A 22,699-nucleotide genomic window follows, 5' to 3' on the forward strand; every position below is an offset into this window, starting at 1 on the left:
TCCATGGTAACACGTCTCTTTAGTAGCGCGCGCAACTTAAAGTCTGAGAGGGTGAGGCAGATATTCACAGAAAACAGAACAAGAATCGACAACTACTCTACTCTCTGCTCACTCCTTTCCTGTAAAATGCAGGTCCAGTCCACACATATGCTCCATCAAGGACGGTGCTACAGGCCGCAAGGCAGTGCACTTACAACTACAATAAGCATGTTAATCTAACAGCTCCGGCGATCCACTAGCACCCCCCCCCCCCCCCCCAATTTTGCATTTTGAAATGCTCCCGATTTCTGAGGGCAACTATGGTGTGGGTCCTTTTACTCGGAGTCGGGCTAACGTCCACGCTAGCTGCTATACGTTTTGCATTGAGGTGATACTTGAAGCTTGATGTGCTGCGGTGATATGCGAATTCCTTTTTGCATAATTTGCATACAACCGTGCTCCTATCGACGCTTCCATCCGTCCGTTTTTAAAACAAAATTTCCCATCCACGGGGCCAACCAAAGCGGTCTTATCAGCTTCTTCGTTCATGTTTGACTATTGTTCACTGTGGTTTGTTGTTGTCTGAAGTCATGAACGTTAGTTGGTGCTCCGGTATAATCGGTACGCCTGAAACTCATCCATTGAGAAACGTTCCGCAGGGCAAAAATAAGTGCGATTAAAATGCGTAATTTTTTTTAACGCGTTAATGTTTGTGTAATTAATTAACGCGTTAAAGTCCCGGCCCTAGTTATATTTGATTAAGAAAATATTAAGAGTACATACTTTCATAGGGGGAAAGTAGAAGGTCTGTGATAGAAATATAGAATATAAAAAATCAAGAAGATACTGGAAGTGATCTCTACAATAAAACAGTTTAGTGCTGGATGTACAAAGATATTAATATGAGGATGTGCAAAACAGAAAAACGAATTAACCTTTATTCAAACATTAAATAATACTTTAGATTAAGGTCTTCTTTTAAATAAGAAAAAAGCTTTGGGGGTATCTACAGATAAATATTAAGCCTGACAAAGTACTTAACGTCTAATATATTGCTTTCCTGCAATGTTGACTATGTTGAAGCACTTATTTTAACTGATATCATACATATGAATTATACTCTTATGTATGTAGATAGTATAAGAAATGTGCAGAATATGACATTTAATGGTGGTGGTACCATGGTGGTACACACATATTGATAGATGTCTTGTAATGCGCTGTTGAGGAACCTGTGACCCAAGTTTTTCATTCATTGCATACACAGTTGTGTATTATGATATGTCAATAAACCTTTGAAAATCTTGAAATCTTGAAAGGGATGTGCAAAATAGCCATTATACAGTCTTTAATTAACTATTAGTAGAGAATAACGAGTAATGAATATACTTTATTACTCGTTTCCATTCATGTCAATTGCAGATAAATGTTTAGTCTTCTCAAGCACCAACTATCAAATATCTCTCCTGATTGTTGGCACTTGACAATCACCTTCCCTGAATTTTACTCAGGTGTAACTAAAGTCTGCTTTAAGGGTTGTTTATATTTCACATCATTAATCAGAATCTGCAAAGTAACTCAAATAAATGTAGTGGAGTAAAAATACCAGGTTAACCTCTGAATTGTAGTGGAGTAGAATTACAAAGTAACATGAGCTGTCATGTGGGTATATATTAATGCTGCGCATTATGGACACAAGCGATTTTCACCCATTTATTAATTATATGTTTTACATTTGATAACACCAATGTGTTTAATACTGGCAACTTCTAATTGTGGGAAAAACGAAAACGTTCAGTAGAGACGTCCCATAGCATGTGTAGTCCTGGGGGGGGCGTTCGATTCCAGTTTTGGATAGTCTGGCGTGGTTTAGTTCCATTTCAAACAGCTGTTTGACGCTCGGCGTAACCTTGGCGCACTGCCATTCCAACATCCAATCCCAGAGCTTGAAGATTAATCATGGGGACTGTAGTCATAAACGATAGCTGGGTATTATGGGTAGTGTAGTGTCTTCGGCCATCCTGAACTCGAAATGCGTACATCTGTTTTCGGTTATTTTTATTTTGAAATTCAGTTCCTGACGGACGCCAAAAAACCCAGAGATTATGGAATTAAACAAATAAATAAACACAAGGATAATTGTGTGTTATTGGTGAGTAAATAACAGTGTGTTATTTTGAAAAGAATAACAAATTAGAAGGAAAAAAAGATTTACATATATACAGATTTCAGTATCCTGAGGCTCTCAGCCCCATTTATTTTCCTCACAGACGGCAACAAAAGTCCGAAATTATACGATTTAAAATAAAAGCAATAATTGTGGCTTGATATTGAGTAAGAACATGCTTTTATGAACCACACAGCTTCCGGTCTTCCTATAACACTTAATGTCGTGAGACTACCAATAGAAATACATTGCTTTTAAAATCGTGCTGTGCAACACGAAAAAAAGGGGGAAATCGTGTTGGTGAACACGAATCAATAGATTAAAAATCGTGTTGGTGAACACGAAATGCCGTGAGACTGGGTTGGATGTAAAGTACCAACAAGTCCTCCAACTCATACGACCAAATGGGCCGATTGTTCAGGCCCTTATTACGACCAAATATGTTGTTTGTTCAAGCGCATAATACGTCCTATAACTACGTTTTAAAGTGCTCCCGTTGAATGCCAACGTTACAGATGGTCTTTTATTCACAAATAACCCTCTCTGTCAAATCCTAAATTGTAGGATAGTTTGGCCATTAAAACGCTTTTTGATTAGATTTCTAGCGAGAAGTGTATATTGTACTTTTAGAATCCACTTCCAGTCGATATGTAGGATCTAGTTTGATAGATATTACGAAGATGATTAGTTATGCGGCGGCAGCCTCCCTGTAAAGTTACGGGTTGAAAACAGTATTTCCGGTCTCTACGTTTTCATAACCAATGATCAAATGATTTAACAGTGATATCTGCAGTAATCATCAACTAAAAAAGATCAGTTTATCCTTGTTAATTATACAATATTTATTGGTTTAAATTGTGTACAATGCTTTGGTGTTTTTCCCATAGGTCTTTCTCTTTCGATTCTGAAAGACACATTTCTTTTTTCAGAGATTTTGTTCAAAACTGAATATGTGACGTGGATCATAAATATATTAGCAATTAAACAACATCTTCCATTTATTTTCACACAATACGTTTCCTTGCAGTATCAACACTAATTCGGCTGACTTTTATATTTGATCCAATTGGTAGATAGGTTATATTTACACCATGAGTGGTCCTCAACGTCAGTTGCTTGTTTAGCATTGTCTCTCTTTTTGCATCTGCAGTTTGCATCTATATGTGTGGAATATTTGCAAAAGCTGCACCACTGTCTCTGGTATTTGCTTTTGCTGCTACGCGCACTTCGACACTCACGAGCCCGGTGCCCTTTCTGACCGCAGTTGTAGCAGGTGATATCGGGGCCATCTCCCCACTTCACCCAGCCACTCGCTTTCATAATATTATCAGATTCTTCACTCAAGTTGGCATTGTATTTTTCTGTGCTTTCATAGCTCCTCAACTTTGTTTTGAACTCACCAAAAGTTAGCTTCTCATCCCCTTGTGTAATGTGGATGGCAAACGGCCTAAAACAGATTGGCAGTCCCTTTAAAATCATGGCTATTAGCAGCCTGTTGCTACGAGTTTCATCAGCATTTCTCAGTGCTGTAATTGCCGTTTCGGCACGAATAATATAGTCAGTTTCCGCTCTCATTAGCGGATTTCTGCAGTGACGTTAGTTCAGTGTAGATCACCCGTGGTTTCCCTTTCCTAGTGGTCCCTCAATATTTGTAACGCTTTTCTTCCGTTGTCCGCTGCTTCTCTCATGATCAGTGAAAGGCTTTTATCGTCCAGTAGCTGGATCAATTCCGCATAGGCTTCTTTGTTTTTCTTATCATCAGCCTCATCATCTTGACCTGGCTCCTCTAGGATGACAACCTTCAATCCTAGCAGTCGCAGTTGACCCAAAAACTCCCATAACTCGTAGTTCTTCTCATCTCCCTCGAAACACAAACGGTTCCACCGGCTTCCATGGTCCCTCCTGGGCCCATAACCTGTTAACGATGCCATGATTTTAGGGCAGGAATACCGTGAACATAGTTTAACGTGACAGAGGAATAAATACACACATACACCGTCGGCTTTGCTTCAACCGGAAGTGACACGTTTTATTGCGCATGTCCCTTTTATCACGGGAATACAGGAAGTGATTAGTATAAGAGTATTAAATAACAAATTCATATATTACAATTTATAATGCAACAGTTTTATTTAACCTGATCTCACCAGAATGCGTGACTCCACCACGACTCCTTAACATCGCATTGCGTGGTGGAGTCACAAACTTTGCTACATTTACATGTCTGCACCACGCAAACAACCGCAATGTAAAGTGAATGACGCTCCTTTGTCGTGGTGCACAGACACATTTCTACAACGTCCAGCGTTGAGCTTTTAAAATCTACTTTATAGCTTGTAGTAACTCACGGGAGGCTTCTTTCATTTTATTTGTATTCATAATAATTTGTATTTTTCGTCAGAATTTATTATGGCAACCCTGTTGTTAAGAACTCAGACACTTAGGAGGTAGGACCCAATTGCACGACACGGGAGACAGAGGTAAAGTATTTGTAAGATACTTTATTCTTCCAAGAACAGCAAAATGAACAACAACAAATGGTCACTATCAAATCTCGAGCTGAGATGACAAAAATGAGAACAAAAAGAAAGCGCTCACGTAGTGAGGATCAAAACTTTACGAGAGCACAAAAAGAGCATAGACCTGACCATGGCAAGAGACAAGCACAAAGATCTGAACATGGCAATTGACAAAAACGAACTGACAAGGAACACTGGCCGTTTCTCAATCGCGAGGATACTGGCTTGGTAGTCACATACTTCCAAGTCACTTCCTTCAGAAACGAAGCAAGTATACTTCCAAGCCACGGCTTCGGAAAACAAAGAAGAATGGAACAAGCCAACACGTGTGCCACTCTCTCTAACAGTTTTAACATAAACTGTACCGACAATAAATACCTCACGATGTCTATCTAATTATGAACTTGCTTTACTTTCACGGAACACATTTTTGGTGATAACAAATCCAACAAAGTAACATATTTACCAACACATGTTCTACGCCAGTAAATACTTACATTTAAATGTGTGCTGTGCTGCGTCGGTTCAGCCATTCTCCGCAAGGGTTTTTGAAATTAGTCCGTGCGCAAAGCATTGTGGGGATTTGAAAGACGCGAAGTCTACCCATGTGCAGCCTCGAAATTACCCCCAAACCAAGGACATGGCCTCGGTGGAATTCCAAGTATGCTGGAGATTGGAACAGTCCTTCGGCGGCACTCGATGACGTAGTATCCTTGAAATATTGGCTTGGAAGCCAGTTTCCTCGCGATTGAGAAACGGCTACAGTCAGACAGGGGAATTTAAACGCATGACAATAAGACACAGGTGGGAACAATCAGGGGCGGGACTGACGCTGATGAGCACAGGAGACACAGAAGGGATGACAGGTGAAAACAATCAGGGGCGAGGCTGGTGCTGATGAGTCTGGAATGAGAGGTAAACGGTGAGTGACAAAACAAAACAGGAAGTGGAAGACAATACAACCAAAAAACAACATCAAATCTCAACGTTTCTGTCGGTGCAAAACACCAGTCTCCTAAAAATTACGTTCCCACAGAATTAAACTGCATTCTCAATTATCTTTAGCTAGAAACGTATTTTCTCCCACGTTACGCTCGTTATGAACGTATCTCAAATAAGTTTATTTTCTACATATCTTCTAGAAACATATTTTCTCCCACATTACGTTTCCTATGAACGTATCTTAAATATTTTTATTTTCTACATATCTTTACCATTTGTTGTCTTGCTTATAATAGTTATTTATAAATATAATTTTAGAGCACACATTTGCAATCAGTAGGCGAGGCTGTAATTTCGCCAGCTGTTACTCTCATGAGCGAGGCAGAACATAATAGTTTTAACATGCCAAAAAGCTGCTGTGTCGTTTATTGCACCTCAAACATTAAAACAAATCCAGAGTTACGTGTTTCTGTACTTCCTCTAAGAAGAACGGACAGTAACAGAAGATCTCTGTGGCGCCAGATGTGGTGTTGTTAATGCGATATGATACCCGAAAAAAAATGCAGTTTAGGATGGTCCAAGGCACTACACTACCCATAATCCCCAGCTATCGTTTGGGACTACAGTCCCGTTGACAAACCCCGTGATTAATCTTCAAGCTCTGGGATTGGATGTTGGAGTGGCAGTGCGCCAAGGTTACGCCGAGCGTCAAGCTCTTTGAAATGGAACGAAACCACGGCAGACTATTCAAAACTGGACTTGAACGCCTCCCGAGAACTACACATGCTGGCTATTGTGTTTTGCAACATGTTCTCTATGGCACGTCTCTACTGGGAATTGTAGTTTTAAAAGGCGTTTTCGTTTTTCCCAAAATTAGAAGTTGACAGTATTAAACTGTGTACAGCCCTGGAGGCTTAGGCGATAGGAAACAAATTGGTTTGTAATAGATTGTTTTCATAACATTGACAGTATTTTAACTGTTTTGACCTTTGTTAATGTAGTCTAATTGTAGGATGTTTGGAAAGGATGAGAAGATATTCTGTCTGCGCTTGTTTGTGTTCGTTTTGGAGACATGTGATCTGTTAAACTGTGATTGACTAGATGGCCTTGATCTGGGAGACGGAGATCGATTGCTCTTGTCTCCGCCCACATATATGGGTTATGACTAGAAAGGATCCGTCTTGTGTAAATATGACGTCACGCCTCGTTGTAACTCTCGTTGGAGCGGCTCGGAAACACATCTACAGCAGTAACATGAAACCACATTAATGCAGCAGGATAATAGTAAAACAATGAAAGGGAACATTTTATTGCACCAGGAGCCATCTTAGTTGGGACTTTTACTGAGACAACGTTGACTTGCCTGTGAATAGAAAATAAACCATAGTGTTGGTGATCTACAGTGTTGTCATTCTTCTTTGAACAGCAAGACCGCTAACACCCTATTTCTACAATCACACTCCCTGTCATTGACATTAATAGATAGTGTAGCGGCCAAAATCATATAGAAATAAAACAGATAATTAACTTAAAATAATACAGCCGCTGAGGCACTAGTTATCAGATCTTACGCAGGGCAATGATCCAGGTCAAGACAAGATTCTCCGTTGTACATTTATTATGATCCAATATCATTGACAATGAACAGGTTTCCTATGGTTTGTTCCTTAAGCCTTTCCTGTGGTTGGAAAACCCTGTGGCTCGGAAAACCCTGTGGCTCGAAACACCCTGGTAAAAAACCGTTTGCCTACTAGTGCTCTGGCTCCCACCACCCACCTGTCTCCAATATACACCAGGTGCTCTAATCACCCAGTGCCCAAAACATGCCTTCAAAATAAAAGCATAGAAACTACTTTAACTTATGAAGCTAACTAAGAATACATATACATAAATGATAATAATAATAATAAACAGCAAGAAAATAAATGTTAAACTATTAAATAATATAAAGAGATATATATAGCGCCAACATTCCGGCCCCTAATTGTGAACTGTGTAAACACACAATTACTTAAATGATATATACATGGAGCTATGCTCTATCTGTATCCCACAAATAATGTCCTCCATTTTATTCAGGCGACAGCCTCCTGGAAAATAAATAGAAAGAGAGAGAAAAATAGTCTAGAGAAACAGAAAGAATAAATGTTCATGATGTTACACTGCTGCATCCAGGAGCAGGCAGATCTAAAAACAGGTCCCTCCATGACACTGGTCTTCATTTGGGGCTCGCAGAGCTGACCAATCCTTGTCCGTCCCCTCATCCAGGGTCCACTTGTATTTGCAATAAAGAAAATATCTCCTGTTGGAAATTCTTTTCTGGGCCTTTTCCACTCGCTCTGTCATCCAAATCCTCTTGATAAGGAGGCTCCTCTGTGTCTCCATCACTGTTCACACAATCTATCTGGAGGTCGGATTCCATTTCTTCATCCCGTGTTTCAGTCTGTTGTTTATGACTTTGGTGAAGCTCTGATGTCTTGGAGCTGGTCTCCTCTTTGTGATCTATTTCCTGCTCCTCACTCTCTGTGTGCTTTTCACATTGCACTGTTGATGTTTTTTCTTGTAAATCCTGATGGGTCTGATGTTTGATGGACATCTTTTCTTGTTGTTCCAATGCGAGCTGAGAGGTAACAGGGCAGCCAGAGCTGAATCCATTGTCCTCTCCAGGTCCACCGGCCCCAGTATGAACACTTGTCTCTGACTGTCCAGGTGAAACATGTGCTTTAATTAAGGATGTGCCTGTATCCTCATCTTCAATCTGAAGGGCTGACAGTTGCTTCTGGTGACACACACTGCACTTCAAATATCTCCAATAGTCTTTGATTATGTGACCAGCATGGCAAACAAAACTAGATCCATCCACCTTTATGGAATTTGTTTCCTCATTTTCTATTTTCATATTGAAGCTTGAACATGTATCCTGTGAGTGATGGTTGTGTTGGAGAGAAAAACAGTTGTAGTTTGGGGCAGAAGGAAACTTTATCTTTTCAGATTTCTGTTTACCTTTTTCCACAGATCCTTTCGATCCACGCCTCGAGTGGATTTTCAGTATGTCAATTTTGGCATTGAGTGTAGCAGACAGTTTTAGTTCAAAAGCAAGTTTTGTCTTTTCTTTTCTAAGCTCCTCCTCTTGAGCTTCCAATGCATGCTTCCTCTTCAATGCAGCCATGCATTCTTTAAGGACTGCTAAATGTGCTTTAGCTTTGATTATTGCAGATGAGCGGTATGATAATCTGAACGATTTCTGTTTCAAAATCCAAAAATCCACAAAAAAGAACTTCAAAAAACAATGCCGCTTTGACGGCAAGGTTTTTTTACTTTGTAGTGGCCAAAATCATATAGAAATAAAACAGACAATTAACTTAAAATAATACAGCCGCTGAGGCACTAGTTAGCAGATCTTACGCAGGGCAATGATCCGGGTCCAGACAAGATTCTCCGTTGTACATTTATTATGATCCAATATCATTGACAATGAACAGGTTTCCTATGGTTTGTTCCTTAAGCCTTTCCTATGGCTTTCCTTTCCTGTGGTTGGAAAACCCTGTGGCTCGAAACACCCTGGTAAAAAACCGTTTGCCTACTAGTGCTCTGGCTCCCACCACCCACCTGTCTCCAATATATACAAGTACACCAGGTGCTCTAATCACCCAGTGCCCAAAACATGCCTTCAAAATAAAACCATAGAAACTACTTTAACTTGTGAAGCTAACTAAGAATACATATAAATAAATGATAATAATAAACAGCAAGAAAATAAATGTTAAACTATTAAATAATATAAAGAGATATATATAGCGCCAAAAGATAGTTTAGCTTCTCACAATCATTTGCTGTGGCCCATTGATGTTAACGATCGTAACTGAAAGGCTGCCCGCCAAACGTAAACATTCAGCCACGTGACTTGCAAACTCTCGCGAGGGTTTTACACTAGACGGATCCTTTCTAGCCATAACCAGCTCTCACAGACCTTTAACTTCTTCTTTAAGAGCCTCCTCTGTCCTCCACTTGTTAACTGTATTAATGGCACCTGTTTGAAGTCGTTATCAGTATAAAAGACACATGTCCACAACCTCAAACAGTCACACTCCAAACTCCACTATGGCCAAGACCAAAGAGCTGTCAAAGGACACCAGAAACACAATTGTAGACCTGCACCAGGCTGGGAAGACTGAATCTGCAATAGGTAGGCAGCTTGGTGTGAAGAAATCAACTGTGGGAGCAATTATTAGAAAATGGAAGACATACAAGACCACTGATAATCTCCCTCGATCTGGGGCTCCACGCAAGATCTCACCCCGTGGGGTCAAAATGATCACAAGAACGGTGAGCAAAAATCCCAGAACCACACGGGGGGACCTAGTCAATGACCTGCAGAGAGCTGGGACCAAAGTAACAAAGGCTACCATCAGTAACAAACTACGCCGCCAGGGACTCAGATCCTGCAGTGCCAGACGTGTCCCCCTGAGCCAGTACATGTCCAGACCCGTCTGAAGTTTGCTAGAGAGCATTTAGATGATCCAGAAGAGGATTGGGAGAATGTCATATGGTCAGATGAAACTAAAATAAAACTTTTTGGTAAAAACTCAACTAGACGTGTTTGGAGGAGAAATAATGCTGAGTTGCATCCAAAGAACACCATACCTACTGTGAAACATGGGGGTGGAAACATCATGCTTTGGGGCTGTTTTTCTGCAAAGGGACCAGGACGACTGATCCGTGTAAAGGAAAGAATGAATGGGGCCATGTATCGTGAGATTTTGAGTGACAACCTCCTTCCATCAGCAAGGGCATTGAAGATGAAACGTGGCTGGGTCTTTCAGCATGGCAATGATCCCAAACACACCGCCCAGGCAACGAAGGAGTGGCTTCGTAAAAAGCATTTCAAGGTCCTGGAGTGGCCTAGCCAGTCTCCAGATCTCAACCCCATAGAAAATCTTTGGAGGGAGTTGAAAGTCTGTGTTGCCCAGCGACAGCCCCAAAACATCAATGCTCTAGAGGAGATCTGCATGGAGGAATGGGCCAAAATACCAGCAACAGTGTGTGAAAACCTTGTGAAGACTTACAGAAAACGTTTGACCTCTGTCATTGCCAGTGTTGGGACTAACGCGTTACAAAGTAAGTTACTGGAACGCAACTACTCTCTGCGGTAACTAATAGCGTTACTAGTTACCTATTCCCATTAAGTAACGCCGTTATACTTGCTGTGATTTAAATGGTGCGTTACTGCGTTACATTATGTGATGGAACTGAACCGAATCTCCCTGCGGATGTAACTTACAGGCGAATACAGCGATATCCTCTCACAGCACCATGGAAAATTGAAAGTAACCAGAGAGGAGTGATGATTGGTTAACGCGGGGTAACATTTCAGGGTAAGCCAATCAGAGACAGAGTTGGGCGGGTCTTGCCTTATGGGGAAAATACACACACACGAACACTTGCTAATGCTAACACACACACACACACACACACACACACACACACACACACACACACACACACACACACACACACACGCACGCACGCACGCACGCACACACACACACACACACACACACACACACACACGGCAACGCTCACCACCAGCACACACACACACACACACACACACACACACACACACACACACACACACACACACACACACACACACACACAAACACACAATGGCAGATGCGAGTATCAGCGAGAGCAGCAGCGCATTTGCAACTTGGAAATATAACCACTATTTTCAATTTATGGGGATAAAGGACGCAAAAAATATTACGGTAAAATGTCAACTGTGTGCAGGACAGAAAGCATTGTCCACATCGAAAAACAGCAATGCCAATCTCCTGAAGCACCTATGTACATGGGGCTATAAAACTAGTCGCCAAAGACCCCACCGTCTCAACCATCGGCAGTGACCCAGATGGAGCAACACCATCTAAACAGCCAAAAAACAACTAAACAGATTGATTGCCAACCTGTATGTTGTTGATGACATGCTGCCCATCGCAACGGTCGAGTCGGTTGCCTTCAGAGAACTAGTCAGCAAAATACCAGTGAAAGCATTTCATTTTCAATTTTATTATTATTATTTTTAAAGTAAAGTAACTTGTTACAAGTTACTTTTGTAATTTAGTGACTCATAAAGTAACCAGTTACTTTTTTGACAGCAGTAACTATAACTATTACTAGTTACTTTTTAAAAGTAACTTACCCAACACTTGTCATTGCCAACAAAGGTTATATAACAAAGTATTGAGATGAACTTTTGTTATTGACCAAATACTTATTTTCCACCATAATTTGCAAATAAATTCTTTAAAAATCAGACAATGTGATTTTCTGGATTTTTTTTCTCATTTTGTCTCTCACAGTTGAGGTATACCTAGGATGAAAATTACAGGCCTCTCATCTTTTTAAGTGGGAGAACTTGCACAATTGGTGGCTGACTAAATACTTTTTTGCCCCACTGTATGTGTGGGCTGGACCTGTATTTTTCAGGAAAGGAGTGAGCAGAGGGTCGAGTTGTCGATTCTTGTTCAGTTTTCTGTGACTATCTGCCTCACCCTCTCAGACTTTCAGTTGTGCGCGCTACTAAAGAGACACGCTACCATGGATTCTAAGAGTACAATATACACTTCTGCAAAGTACATGTGATGGTCTCAGCCTGTCCTACAAAAAACGACCATATAGGCCAATTGTTCATGCCCTTATTACGACCCAGAGACACGTTTTAAAGTGCATGTTGTTTCTTACACGACCACTAGAGGTCGTGTAAGAAACAACATGCTCCCGGCCCGTTCATTGCAAACGCTCCGGAGGGTCGTTTATTCACAAAAACCCTCTCTGGAAAATCCTAAATTGTGGAATAGTTTGGCCATTAAAATGCTTTTTGATTCAATTTCTAGCGAGAAGTGTATATCGTACTCTTAGAATCCACGTCCAGTCGATGTTTAGGATCTATAGTTTGATATTGCGAAGATGATTTGAGGTCTCGCCAGGAGAACGTGTATGCAGCTTCCATGTAAAGTTAGCGTGGGTGAAAACAGTTTTTCCGGTCTCAAAGTTTTCATAATAAAACCGGATATATTCCCCTCACTGTCAAATCATTACACAGTGATATCTGCATTACTCATCCACTAAAAAACATCAGTTTATCCTTGTTAATTACACAATATTGATTGGTTTAAATGGTGTCCAAGGCTATTGTGTTTTTAACCTTCGATTCAGAGAAACAAATTGTTTTTTCGGAGTTCAAACACTACAGTTTCCGAAGACACTACACTACCCAGAATCCCCAGCTATCGTTTGGGACTACAACATCCGCCTTGCTTTACAAACCCCGTGATTATTCATCAAGCCTTGTGATTGGATGTTGGAGTGGCAGTGCGATTAGAAGTTGCCAGTATTAAAGTGTGTACACCCTGGAGTTTTAGGGGATACGAAACAGCCAACTGCATAAGGAGTTGGAAAGGTAGTAAATAATATCTTTAAAAACTACAAAAAAATCCCTTTCTATCAGCTGTGCGCAGTTACGGTGTAAATATAGCCTATCTATCAATTGGATCAAATAGTGTTGATACTGCAAGGAGACGTATTGTGTGAAAAGAAATGGAAGATGTTGTTTAATTGCTAATATATTTATGATCCACGTCACATATTCAGTTTTGGCGGCATTTCTTACATTTTGTCAAAAGGTCTTCTGATCAGGGCTCTATAAATAAATATCTACAGCAGATATATAATATTTTATGCAGCCGAACCGTGTATTACAATGCCGTCTTGTGATGACTTCCAAAGAGAAAAGCAAGAACAAGTATTATTTTATTTAAAAAAAAAGTTTTTCCGATTTCATATCACATAAACACCATTTCCCGACATGCAAAACCTCTGAAAAAAGAAATGTGTCTGTCAGAATCGAAAGAGAAAAACCTATGGGAAAAACACAAAAGCATTGTACACAATTTAAACCAATAAATGTCGTATAATTGACAAGGATAAACTGATGTTTTTTAGTTGATGAGTACTGCAGATATCACTGTTAAATCATTTGATCATTGGTTTTATTATGAAAACGTTGAGACCGGAAATACTGTTTTCAACCCGTAACTTTACATGGAGGCCGCCGCATACCTCAAATCATCTTTGTAATATTTATCAAACTATAGATCCTACATATCGACTGGACGTGGATTCTAAAAGTACAATATACACTTCTCGCTAGAAATCGAATCAAAAAGCGTTTTAATGGCCAAACTATCCAACAATTTAGGATTTTACAGAGGGTTATTTGTGAATAAACGACCATCTGTAACGTTAGCATTCAACGGGAGCACTAGAGGGCGGAAACATTCAAACGTATTTATAGGACGTATTAAGTGCTTGAACAAACAACATATTTGGTCGTAATAAGGGCCTGAACAATCGGCCCAATTGGTCGTATGAGTTGGAGGACTTGTTGGATGGTGTCCTTAGTTTTGGGCTAGGCCTACGTGAAAGGTGGCCGGCATGATAGGAAAAGGTCCCTCTAAATTAAGAACAGTATCCTATTTTATTTGGCTGATAGCCATGCTCGTCACCATTTCAGCTGCATCACACCGCCACCTCCTGTTTAGTTTAAGTTCTTATTACTCATCATTTCACAACGCAACAATTCATTCATAGTAATGTTCTTTGTCTTTCTGAGCTGTCATAAGATTTGCATATAAGTTGCATCATATAATTCCCATGTTTCATTGTTCTTGGCCTGCACTAGAGAAACAACTGTTCGTGGGTAACTATTTTCTCCTATATGTTTTTTGGTCATCATCTCTGTTCGTTTTTGTAATAAGAAATGTTTGATTCAAATCATGCTGTGCCAAACCCAAAAGGAACTAAGAAGCAAGTGTCCCACGTACAAATCTCTTCCTACTTCTGTTTTAGGTGTATGGATTTTTGTTTTGTTGGTGATTTAAAAAAACATTATTGCATCATCTTAGTTTTTTTCTCGTCCTTGAGCAGGTCTGGTGACAGAAGACCTTCTTTTTTTTCTGCTCTTAGCACTTTCTTTTGAAGCCAGATCTTCAAAAATTATCTATATATGATTTGCATTCTCCATAAATCGGCCTTCTGAACTTTTAGTATCACTGTGTCAATTATGAGAAAATGTTTTTACGTGATAGATTCATATAATTCACTCCATGTCCCATAATAACAGCATGATAATATATTTTCTCTGATGAGCTGATAAATATGTTGAAATCATCTCAATACAGTTATGTTGTAACCTTCAGTCGTACGTTCCTGCAGTCCGGATACACTGAAATGACAAAGATGTCTGTTTATGAACAGGTAAAGTTGTCATTCAAGAGCCATCAAATTGACATCTCTTCTATTGTATTTTGAATGAATTTTGATATCCGTAATTTTAAGGTAATACATACTGTGTAGTGCTTTAGCAATCTGCTGACTAAACATTAGGCAAATACTTACGTCAACTGTCAGGTGAAGTAAGCGTTTTGCAAGGCAGGTTTCTTCCTATACTTTTTTTAAATCGGAGCAGTGAGACAGTAAATAAACAAAGATGGATAGAGAAATGTGTACATTTAAACATAAGAATAATTAGAAAATGATATGAAACAAACCCAAAAGAAAGAATAACAACTATCACTAATCATACAAATATGCACACCACTTAATGTTAATAGGAATGGTTATGCAAGGCACATGTGTATGAGTGTGTGTATTTATAACTTATATTGTAAAGATAGGGGAGAGAGGGGGTTTGATAACGACACATCCCCGGCATCACAAGGACAGGTCAGCTGGGTCGGGACTGTTTTCACTCTGTTTGAGCTTATCTGCTTCAGACCTCACCTAGAGCCTTTTTTGGCCCTGACACAGCAAGTCGAGGGTGCTGGTAGGGTAATAGGCTTATAGAAACCCACCCTCTACAGGATAGGTGGGTTTTATATCATATCCAAGTGATATATTTAAACTATACAGTGACATTGTATGTCTATGCCATATGTTTTGTGTATGGAGTGTGTGAAGGTTTAACAACTTCCTTGCCGAACCAAACAGCAACATTTAAAAAAGTGTTTTACAATAAAGGGCTAAGGTAGTTCCGACAGTTAACTAAAGTAACCTTAAGTAGTTTAATTCAAAATTATTGATTAATGTGTCATTTTTAAACTCATACAAATTCATTTTGACCAAACCGACCCTCCTCACTTTGTCCATGGTCATGTGTAATGCTCTATAGATTGAACCGACAATTTATTTTTGAACTTTTTGAGTGATTGCAGGATCAAAAATCTTTTTATCAAGTTTCGACAATGCATAACCAAGGTTTTTGTCATTTTGTAATGGAGGGCAAAACATATCAAAATTCATACTATACCAATAACAGATCATTTTACCGCATATATATATATATTTTAAAAAGGTATAAAAGTGAATATCTGATCTTTTCAAGTTCCATGCAGGACATCGTGTCCGATTGCAGGATATGTACATATAGTTGTTGATATTTGAGGTCTAAGCTTTATCAATTACTAAGGGGTAGACCAAGCTTGGGAGTGGCCAAATTAACTTATATCATACCATATGAAGCGACCCTGTTCAAGCCTATTATACGTTTTATGTGAACTTCTTTTAATATGTCAAGATATTATCAACCACAGGCTCAATACAAGCAGCTCACCAGCAGGAGGTGCTATCATAAAGCCCACCTCCCGGCTCTTTTCCACTATGATTACATTGATAAACACATGGATTTGAACTTCTAATATATGAGCACATATTTTACCTGAGTTACATCACGCATTACCCGAGAACTATAAAAATTGGGGTGAAGCAGGTTTCTCATCCCAGTACTAAAATAAGATGAATCTGCCTCACAAAAGCTCAGGCAGGATCCTTTTCTTTTTTTTTACAGCATGACTTAAAGTAATTGATTTAGTTATTGCTTAATAATTATGTGATACATTCATATTGAAGGTTCTTTTTGGTAATTGAATATTTATCACATTTAAACTTGAATGCTGAATTTTGGCATGTGCAGTAAACCTGAAAAGTAGACCACCAGAACTTCTCTATGTTATCTTAGTGGTTAAAAAAAAAAATCATATTGGAAAATAAGAAAATAAAACTATACTTGTGTGTAGGGGCTTGTGACTATGGGTTGATATGACAGTATACACACTACTGACAGAGAGAGTTTCATTAGCTGTGTGTGAAATCATACTTCATCTCTGGTTGTTTAATATCCTCAGTTTGCCCAAAGCGATGAATTAAAAACATTCCCACACTCAACACAACTTCTTGCCCTTGCTACTGAATCACTTTGTCTCCACATCTTCCACCTCCTCTCTCCAATGGTCTCTGGAGCGTGGGCCAATTCAATCGCACTGAGGCCCCCAGATGAACAAAGAAACACTAGTTTGTCACGTTAACCTCCCCTCTCACACCACAGGGTCAGTTGCCAACACGCTGTTATTGCACAGGGCATTGGGACCAAGGTGTGTCTGCAGAGGGTGATATCTACCTGTCTCAGCTTGCCGTGTAATGGAGAAGAATCGAATCACCTCGCCACAGCCTCCTCATCCTCCAATTTCTGTTTGGAAATATAACTGAGGCCGAGGAACAAGGCCACATCAATCATAAAAGGAGTCTCCGGGGAGCGAGATCACTCTCCAAAATCTGTCAGAACAACATCCAGCTTGCTGAAGTTACCCTACTGTACCTCAGACGGACACATCCTGGATCACAAACATTTAAACCCACCATCCCGCTTACTAATGTGTCCTTCCTTGTCTTTCAACGTGATTCAAACACTCTTCTACCTCTTTCACTTTCATCTCACTTTTCACCTTCCTTTACTTCATATCTTTCATCCCTTCCTTCCCCTCTCCTAGCCCTCCCTCTCCTTCCTTTTCATGGAACCAGTTTCGCTCCATGAACACCTTCTGTCGACGATTGATAACATCCCTGATGGAGCTCCTTTATTAGCCACCCACAGGCAGATTAACCAGAGCAATAATACACCAATCAACCGCAATTATGCCGAGATAAGCCGAGTGCTCTGCTGGAAAGAATGTGGCAGTTGTAGAGTGATTGGATGTGTTTTAGTCATTGGCGTAACTATCGACGGTGCAGCCGGCCCAGAGCCGGCCAGGCGCCCATGCAAAAAACAAAACAAAAAAAATATGTATTTTATATATATATGCCCCAATGGCATTGACCGGTTCACGCAGTCTTCAAAGTAACCAAGCAACCTAAATTGATTTGTAATTTGTCTGTCCAATGATCTTGCTCCCTTTCATGTCATGTGATACCTTGCGTGACGACTCGAGCGAACCGTTTAATCAACCTGTACTGTAGCCTACTGTAGCTGGCAGTAGCAAGTTCGGCAGCAAATGTAATAGCTTGCATTTATAATGTACAGCAAACCAAAGCACACGAGCGGCACTCAAAAGAAAAAGGACAAGAGAGAACAAGGAGATGTAACAGCTAAACTGTGGGGTGGCACAAAACAATATTTGCACCGGGGCAAATCACAACCTTGTTACGCCACTGGTTTTAGTATAGAATGGTTCCCGGCATACATTATGCATAGAACCATTATGCATACTTGTATTCATACAAGTGCATTTAATTGAGTCTACTACATTTTTGTTGCCTGCAGTCTTAATCCCTTCAAAGGGTGTGTCATTATAATCAGATGTGAAATCAGTCCTATTCCCCTGGTCCTTATCAGGTGTTAATTGAAGTCATGATCAGGCAGGTTGTATTCTCATCTGTGTAGTCTCAAAGTTATTATTGAAAAGTAGAAACATGAGTGCAGCAAACTGGCAGAATAATGGGTTTTAAATCAAAATGGTGGTATCATTACTCTCTGAATGTACTATTATGATTGAAGGCATCATTACAGCATATTAAAGCACTTCAGTTGCAATGCTGGCACTTGTTCGTTTTTGGACTTCGCTGCCTAAACAGCAGCTTGGGATTGTTATAGAGCAGCTAAATGATGATGAAAACGAGTGGAAGGCTAGATATGAGTTTCCTGCCTGCAGGCATTCACGCACCAGCCAAGTCTGATTTCAAGAACAGCTGTGTGGATTTAACCTTCCCTCCCCCATGGTGTTTTGCACTTACAAACACACAATCACAGCAAGTACACAACAGCACATGCTTACTGTACATGCACATAGAAACACACAAGCATGGGCTACTTTTTGAAGGTAGAAAAGGACCCTGGAAGCTGTTTACTGCTGAATATTTAGAAAGCCCACCAATCTTCCAATTCCATATCTGCTTTATGGGTACTACTGATGCATCAGATAAGGCCTCCCCCCCAACTGGCTTCAGAAACAATGATCCGACTCTCATTTCAAAGTGGACCTCTAATTATACTCTGCTTATTTCATTTGGCTCTTTAAAGCTTCAAACGGAGCGCAGCAGATTTGGATTAATTATTGCAATTTTAGTGTCAAAAGGCTGCAGTGTAATTCTGGAAATTGTGAACCAGTGTGTATAGAATGCTCCTTTCACCTTAAATTCACTGAACATGTAGGTCTCCTCCAACCTTCAACATTCTGTCCTCCAAAGGTTTATCCTCGAGCATTAAATGAAGCACACATTAGCCATTTGTTCGAGCATGAAATTAAATACATTTCCTTTGGCTGTCCCAGCTCTAATTATTTTGGAGGATTTATGATATTGTCACTGTTGTTTGTTGAAGGACAGTGTATACACTGAACTGTGGACTAAGGCAGTTAGCCTCACATTCTTTTACGTGTCACTGGAAAAAAACTGTGTGAAGTTTCTGCTCCCAGTCCAGTGACCTTAACACCTATGATTGATATGGGAGGGGGAGATGTGCGTGTGAAGGCATTCTTTACCCAGGGTGTGTGTGTGCGCGTGGATGCGTGTGTGTCCGTGTGCATGAAGGGGTAAGGTTAATTGAAGTTGTTAGAGTGAAAATAATTCCCTCAGGGGGGAACATAGCAGGTGGAGGTGGTGGGTGGGTTCAGCAGTGGGTGACGGAGAGAGATCAGTAGAGAGGGATGAAATAGAGGGGTAAAGCGAAGGGGGGTGGGTGCAGGTCAAAGGGATTGCTCCTCGCCCCCAGTGCTCAGAGGCAGTGATACATGAGGATGGAGAGATGAAATGATTCATCTAAAGGTCAGGTGTGTCTGTCCATCCCAACATCGGACCCCTCGCCCATCCCCGTTTCTTCTTTCTCTGCTTGTTTACAGTTTTTCTCAATCGCTAAACCCACTATTTAGAATCAAAATTCCTTTCATCAAACCAACAGCACAGCCATCGAAACAGAAAACCATTTCTCTACAACAGTATACCATTTCTCATTGATATCACACAAAATGCAGATGCTAAGCAGTGTTTTGCAAAACAGATCACACAATTCTCTAACTGAAGTTACAATTCTCTACACAAAGATCAAAAATCTGTTGTGTAACTCATGTCTACAAAACAACAAATAATCTTCTCACAGTGGATAACACTTCCTCATAAACTTAGACCATAGCTACACTAATTGACACTTGATGTGCAAAATATTAACACTTGTTATCAGTCAATCACCCCATTGAAAAAGGTAACTCCATGGAATGTACTGTATACCTTACAGTAATGATGTTACATTGAAAACATTTACATGATAGAATTTGCATGACTGTACTTAAAATATTTTTTTAAATGGTGCCGGTAAAGCTATAATAGTGTTGATATGACTTGCATAGGTCTTTGAGATGTTCATATGGGGAGGATTAGCTATAGCTGATACAACATTTTTACAGTCAGTAATTGTGGTCTTTTCCTTTTTGCACATTGAGAAATGTTTTTTTTTGTATTGGGGTGAATTGAGTACTTCACTTCCATGTAAATGAATTGCTCACAGCTGACATCAATGAATTTCCTATAGTAATTGTAATTAGTGAGAATCCTATAAAAGACCTCCCTCACTTCAGTAAGATGTTTGTGTAAACAAAATGGCTGATCGAGTAGGTAGAGGAGATCTGAGAGGAAGAAGGAACCCTGTTGTTCAGCGAGGAAGAGGGAGGGCTGATGTTCAGAGAGGAAGAGGGAGAGCTGATGTTCAGAGAGGAAGAGGGAGAGCTGATGTTCAGAGAGGAAGAGGGAGAGCTGATGTTCAGAGAGGAAGAGGGAGAGCTGATGTTCAGAGAGGAAGAGGGAGGGCTGATGTTCAGAGAGGAAGAGGGAGAGCTGATGTTCAGAGAGGAAGAGGGAGGGCTGATGTTCAGAGAGGAAGAGGGAGAGCTGATGTTCAGAGAGGAAGAGGGAGAGCTGATGTTCAGAGAGGAAGAGGGAGAGCTGATGTTCAGAGAGGAAGAGGGAACCCTCATGTTCAGAGAGGAAGAGGGAGGGCTGTACGTATGCGTGGTGGAAGAGTTGAAAGGGGACCAATGCGAACAGTAGTTTCGGACAACACCCGTGCAACTATTGTGGACCACGTCATAAACCATGGCATGTCCCTCAGTGAGGCTGGCCAAAGGGTTCAGCCCAATATACCGAGATCAACAGTGGCATCCATTATTAGGATCTTCAGGCACGAAAATAGGTAAGCTACTGTAACCCTTTTTTACAGCACTTCATGCATTTCTATTTTGATGTAGGTTTCGATCACTGTTTTTATATTACAGTACATAACATTCTCAAATATTTATTGATAGAACTGAAAGAGCACCCCGCTCTGGTGGCAGACGAAAGGCCTTTACTCCAGAACAAGAGTCTGCCATTGTTGATATGGTTGTGGCCAACAATGAAATCCGCTTAAGGGAGATTCAGGCCAGAATAATTGCAGACCAGGATGTCTTCAGTAACATTCAGTCTATAAGTGTTGCAACCATTGACCGGGTGTTAAAGAGGCAACACCTCAGAATGAAACAGATCTATAAGGTTCCTTTTGAACGCAACTCTGACCGTGTGAAGGATTTAAGGCACCGGTATGTACAGGTAAGAACCTCAATCACACTGATGGCTTGCCTATATTTTTAGTATGTCTGACTGCTTACAGTAATGTAAAACGGTCCTCTGTTTGTTTCATTTTCTTTAGCGAATGATGGAGCTGGAAGGCAATGCATTACCACATGTTTTTGTATATGTGGATGAAGCAGGCTTCAACCTCTCCAAAGTGAGGAGACGTGGGAGGAACCTTATTGGGCAAAGAGCGACAGTCTTTGTTCCAGGCCAAAGGGGAGGAAACATAACATTGTGTGCGGCTATCTCGACACAAGGCGTCCTTGCTCACATCCCTTTAATGGGAGCATATAACACGCAACGTGTCCTTGCCTTCCTGGATGTCCTGTATGACGGACTTGTGCCACCAGAAGAGAGGGATCAAGTGAGGTCGGTTCACGTGGTCATATGGGACAATGTGGCCTTCCACCACTCTCGTGACGTGAGGGCATGGTTTGAGGCTCATCCACACATGGCCATGGAGTTCCTCCCTCCATACTCCCCATTTCTAAACCCCATTGAGGAGTTCTTCTCTGCCTGGAGATGGAAGGTTTATGACCATCATCCTCATGACAGAATGCCCCTTTTGGACGCAATGAATGCTGGCTGTCGGGACATCTCTGCGGAATCCTGTCAAGGGTGGTGTCGACACGCAAGGAGATATTTCCCACGCTGCCTTGCACGGGAAGACATACGCTGTGACGTAGATGAGGCTATGTGGCCAGACAGACGCCAAAGAGCAGATCAGTAAAGTTATATAGATCTCATTCTCTGCTTTACTGCTGATTTACATCATTTACCCATGTTATTTTTTTCCAGTGTATTGCTATTCGTCTTTTGTTTCTGTTACGGTGCTCTTCTGAAAATGAGACAATAAAAACAATGGCATAGTTACAGTAAGACTCTGTTTTTCCTATATGTAAGTTTGTTTCTCCCAACTTGTCAGTTTTCCGTTCAGTTTCCAATATCGATAGCTTGAGGTTTGTGTATTGATGATTGTAGTCAGTATTTAGTGTGCCACTTAGTAATGACTGTTCAAATAGTCTTCTCATGAGCTGACAAATGTTTGTTTTTGGAGAAGGTATCTGGTTTTGGAAGGGGTATTTTTAGTTTTGAGTGC

General features: G+C 40.5%; 1 protein-coding gene across 1 annotated transcript; it reads left to right on the forward strand.

Moving 5' to 3' along the window:
• The first annotated feature begins 19,834 nt into the window (after nt 1-19,834).
• On the forward strand, nt 19,835-22,473 carry LOC307040204 (uncharacterized protein). Its single transcript, XM_079682830.1, has 3 exons — nt 19,835-21,181; nt 21,294-21,576; nt 21,677-22,473. The coding sequence occupies exons 1-3, from the start codon at nt 20,592-20,594 to the stop codon at nt 22,328-22,330; spliced, it is 1,527 nt and encodes a 508-aa protein (XP_079538956.1). The 5' UTR covers nt 19,835-20,591; the 3' UTR covers nt 22,331-22,473.
• The last annotated feature ends 226 nt before the right edge of the window (nt 22,474-22,699 follow it).

This window comes from Notothenia rossii (genome assembly GCF_949606895.1).
Source record: "Notothenia rossii genome assembly, chromosome: 5".
Lineage (NCBI taxonomy): Eukaryota > Metazoa > Chordata > Actinopteri > Perciformes > Nototheniidae > Notothenia > Notothenia rossii.

Bases quoted from the DNA above. Each gene is read 5' to 3' on its own strand.
- LOC307040204 (XM_079682830.1), top strand. From the start codon at position 20,592: ATGGCTGATCGAGTAGGTAGAGGAGATCTGAGAGGAAGAAGGAACCCT. The intron at 21,182-21,293 runs GTAAGCTACTGT...ATTTATTGATAG, and splicing joins ATCTTCAGGCACGAAAATAG to AACTGAAAGAGCACCCCGCT. The intron at 21,577-21,676 runs GTAAGAACCTCA...CATTTTCTTTAG, and splicing joins TAAGGCACCGGTATGTACAG to CGAATGATGGAGCTGGAAGG.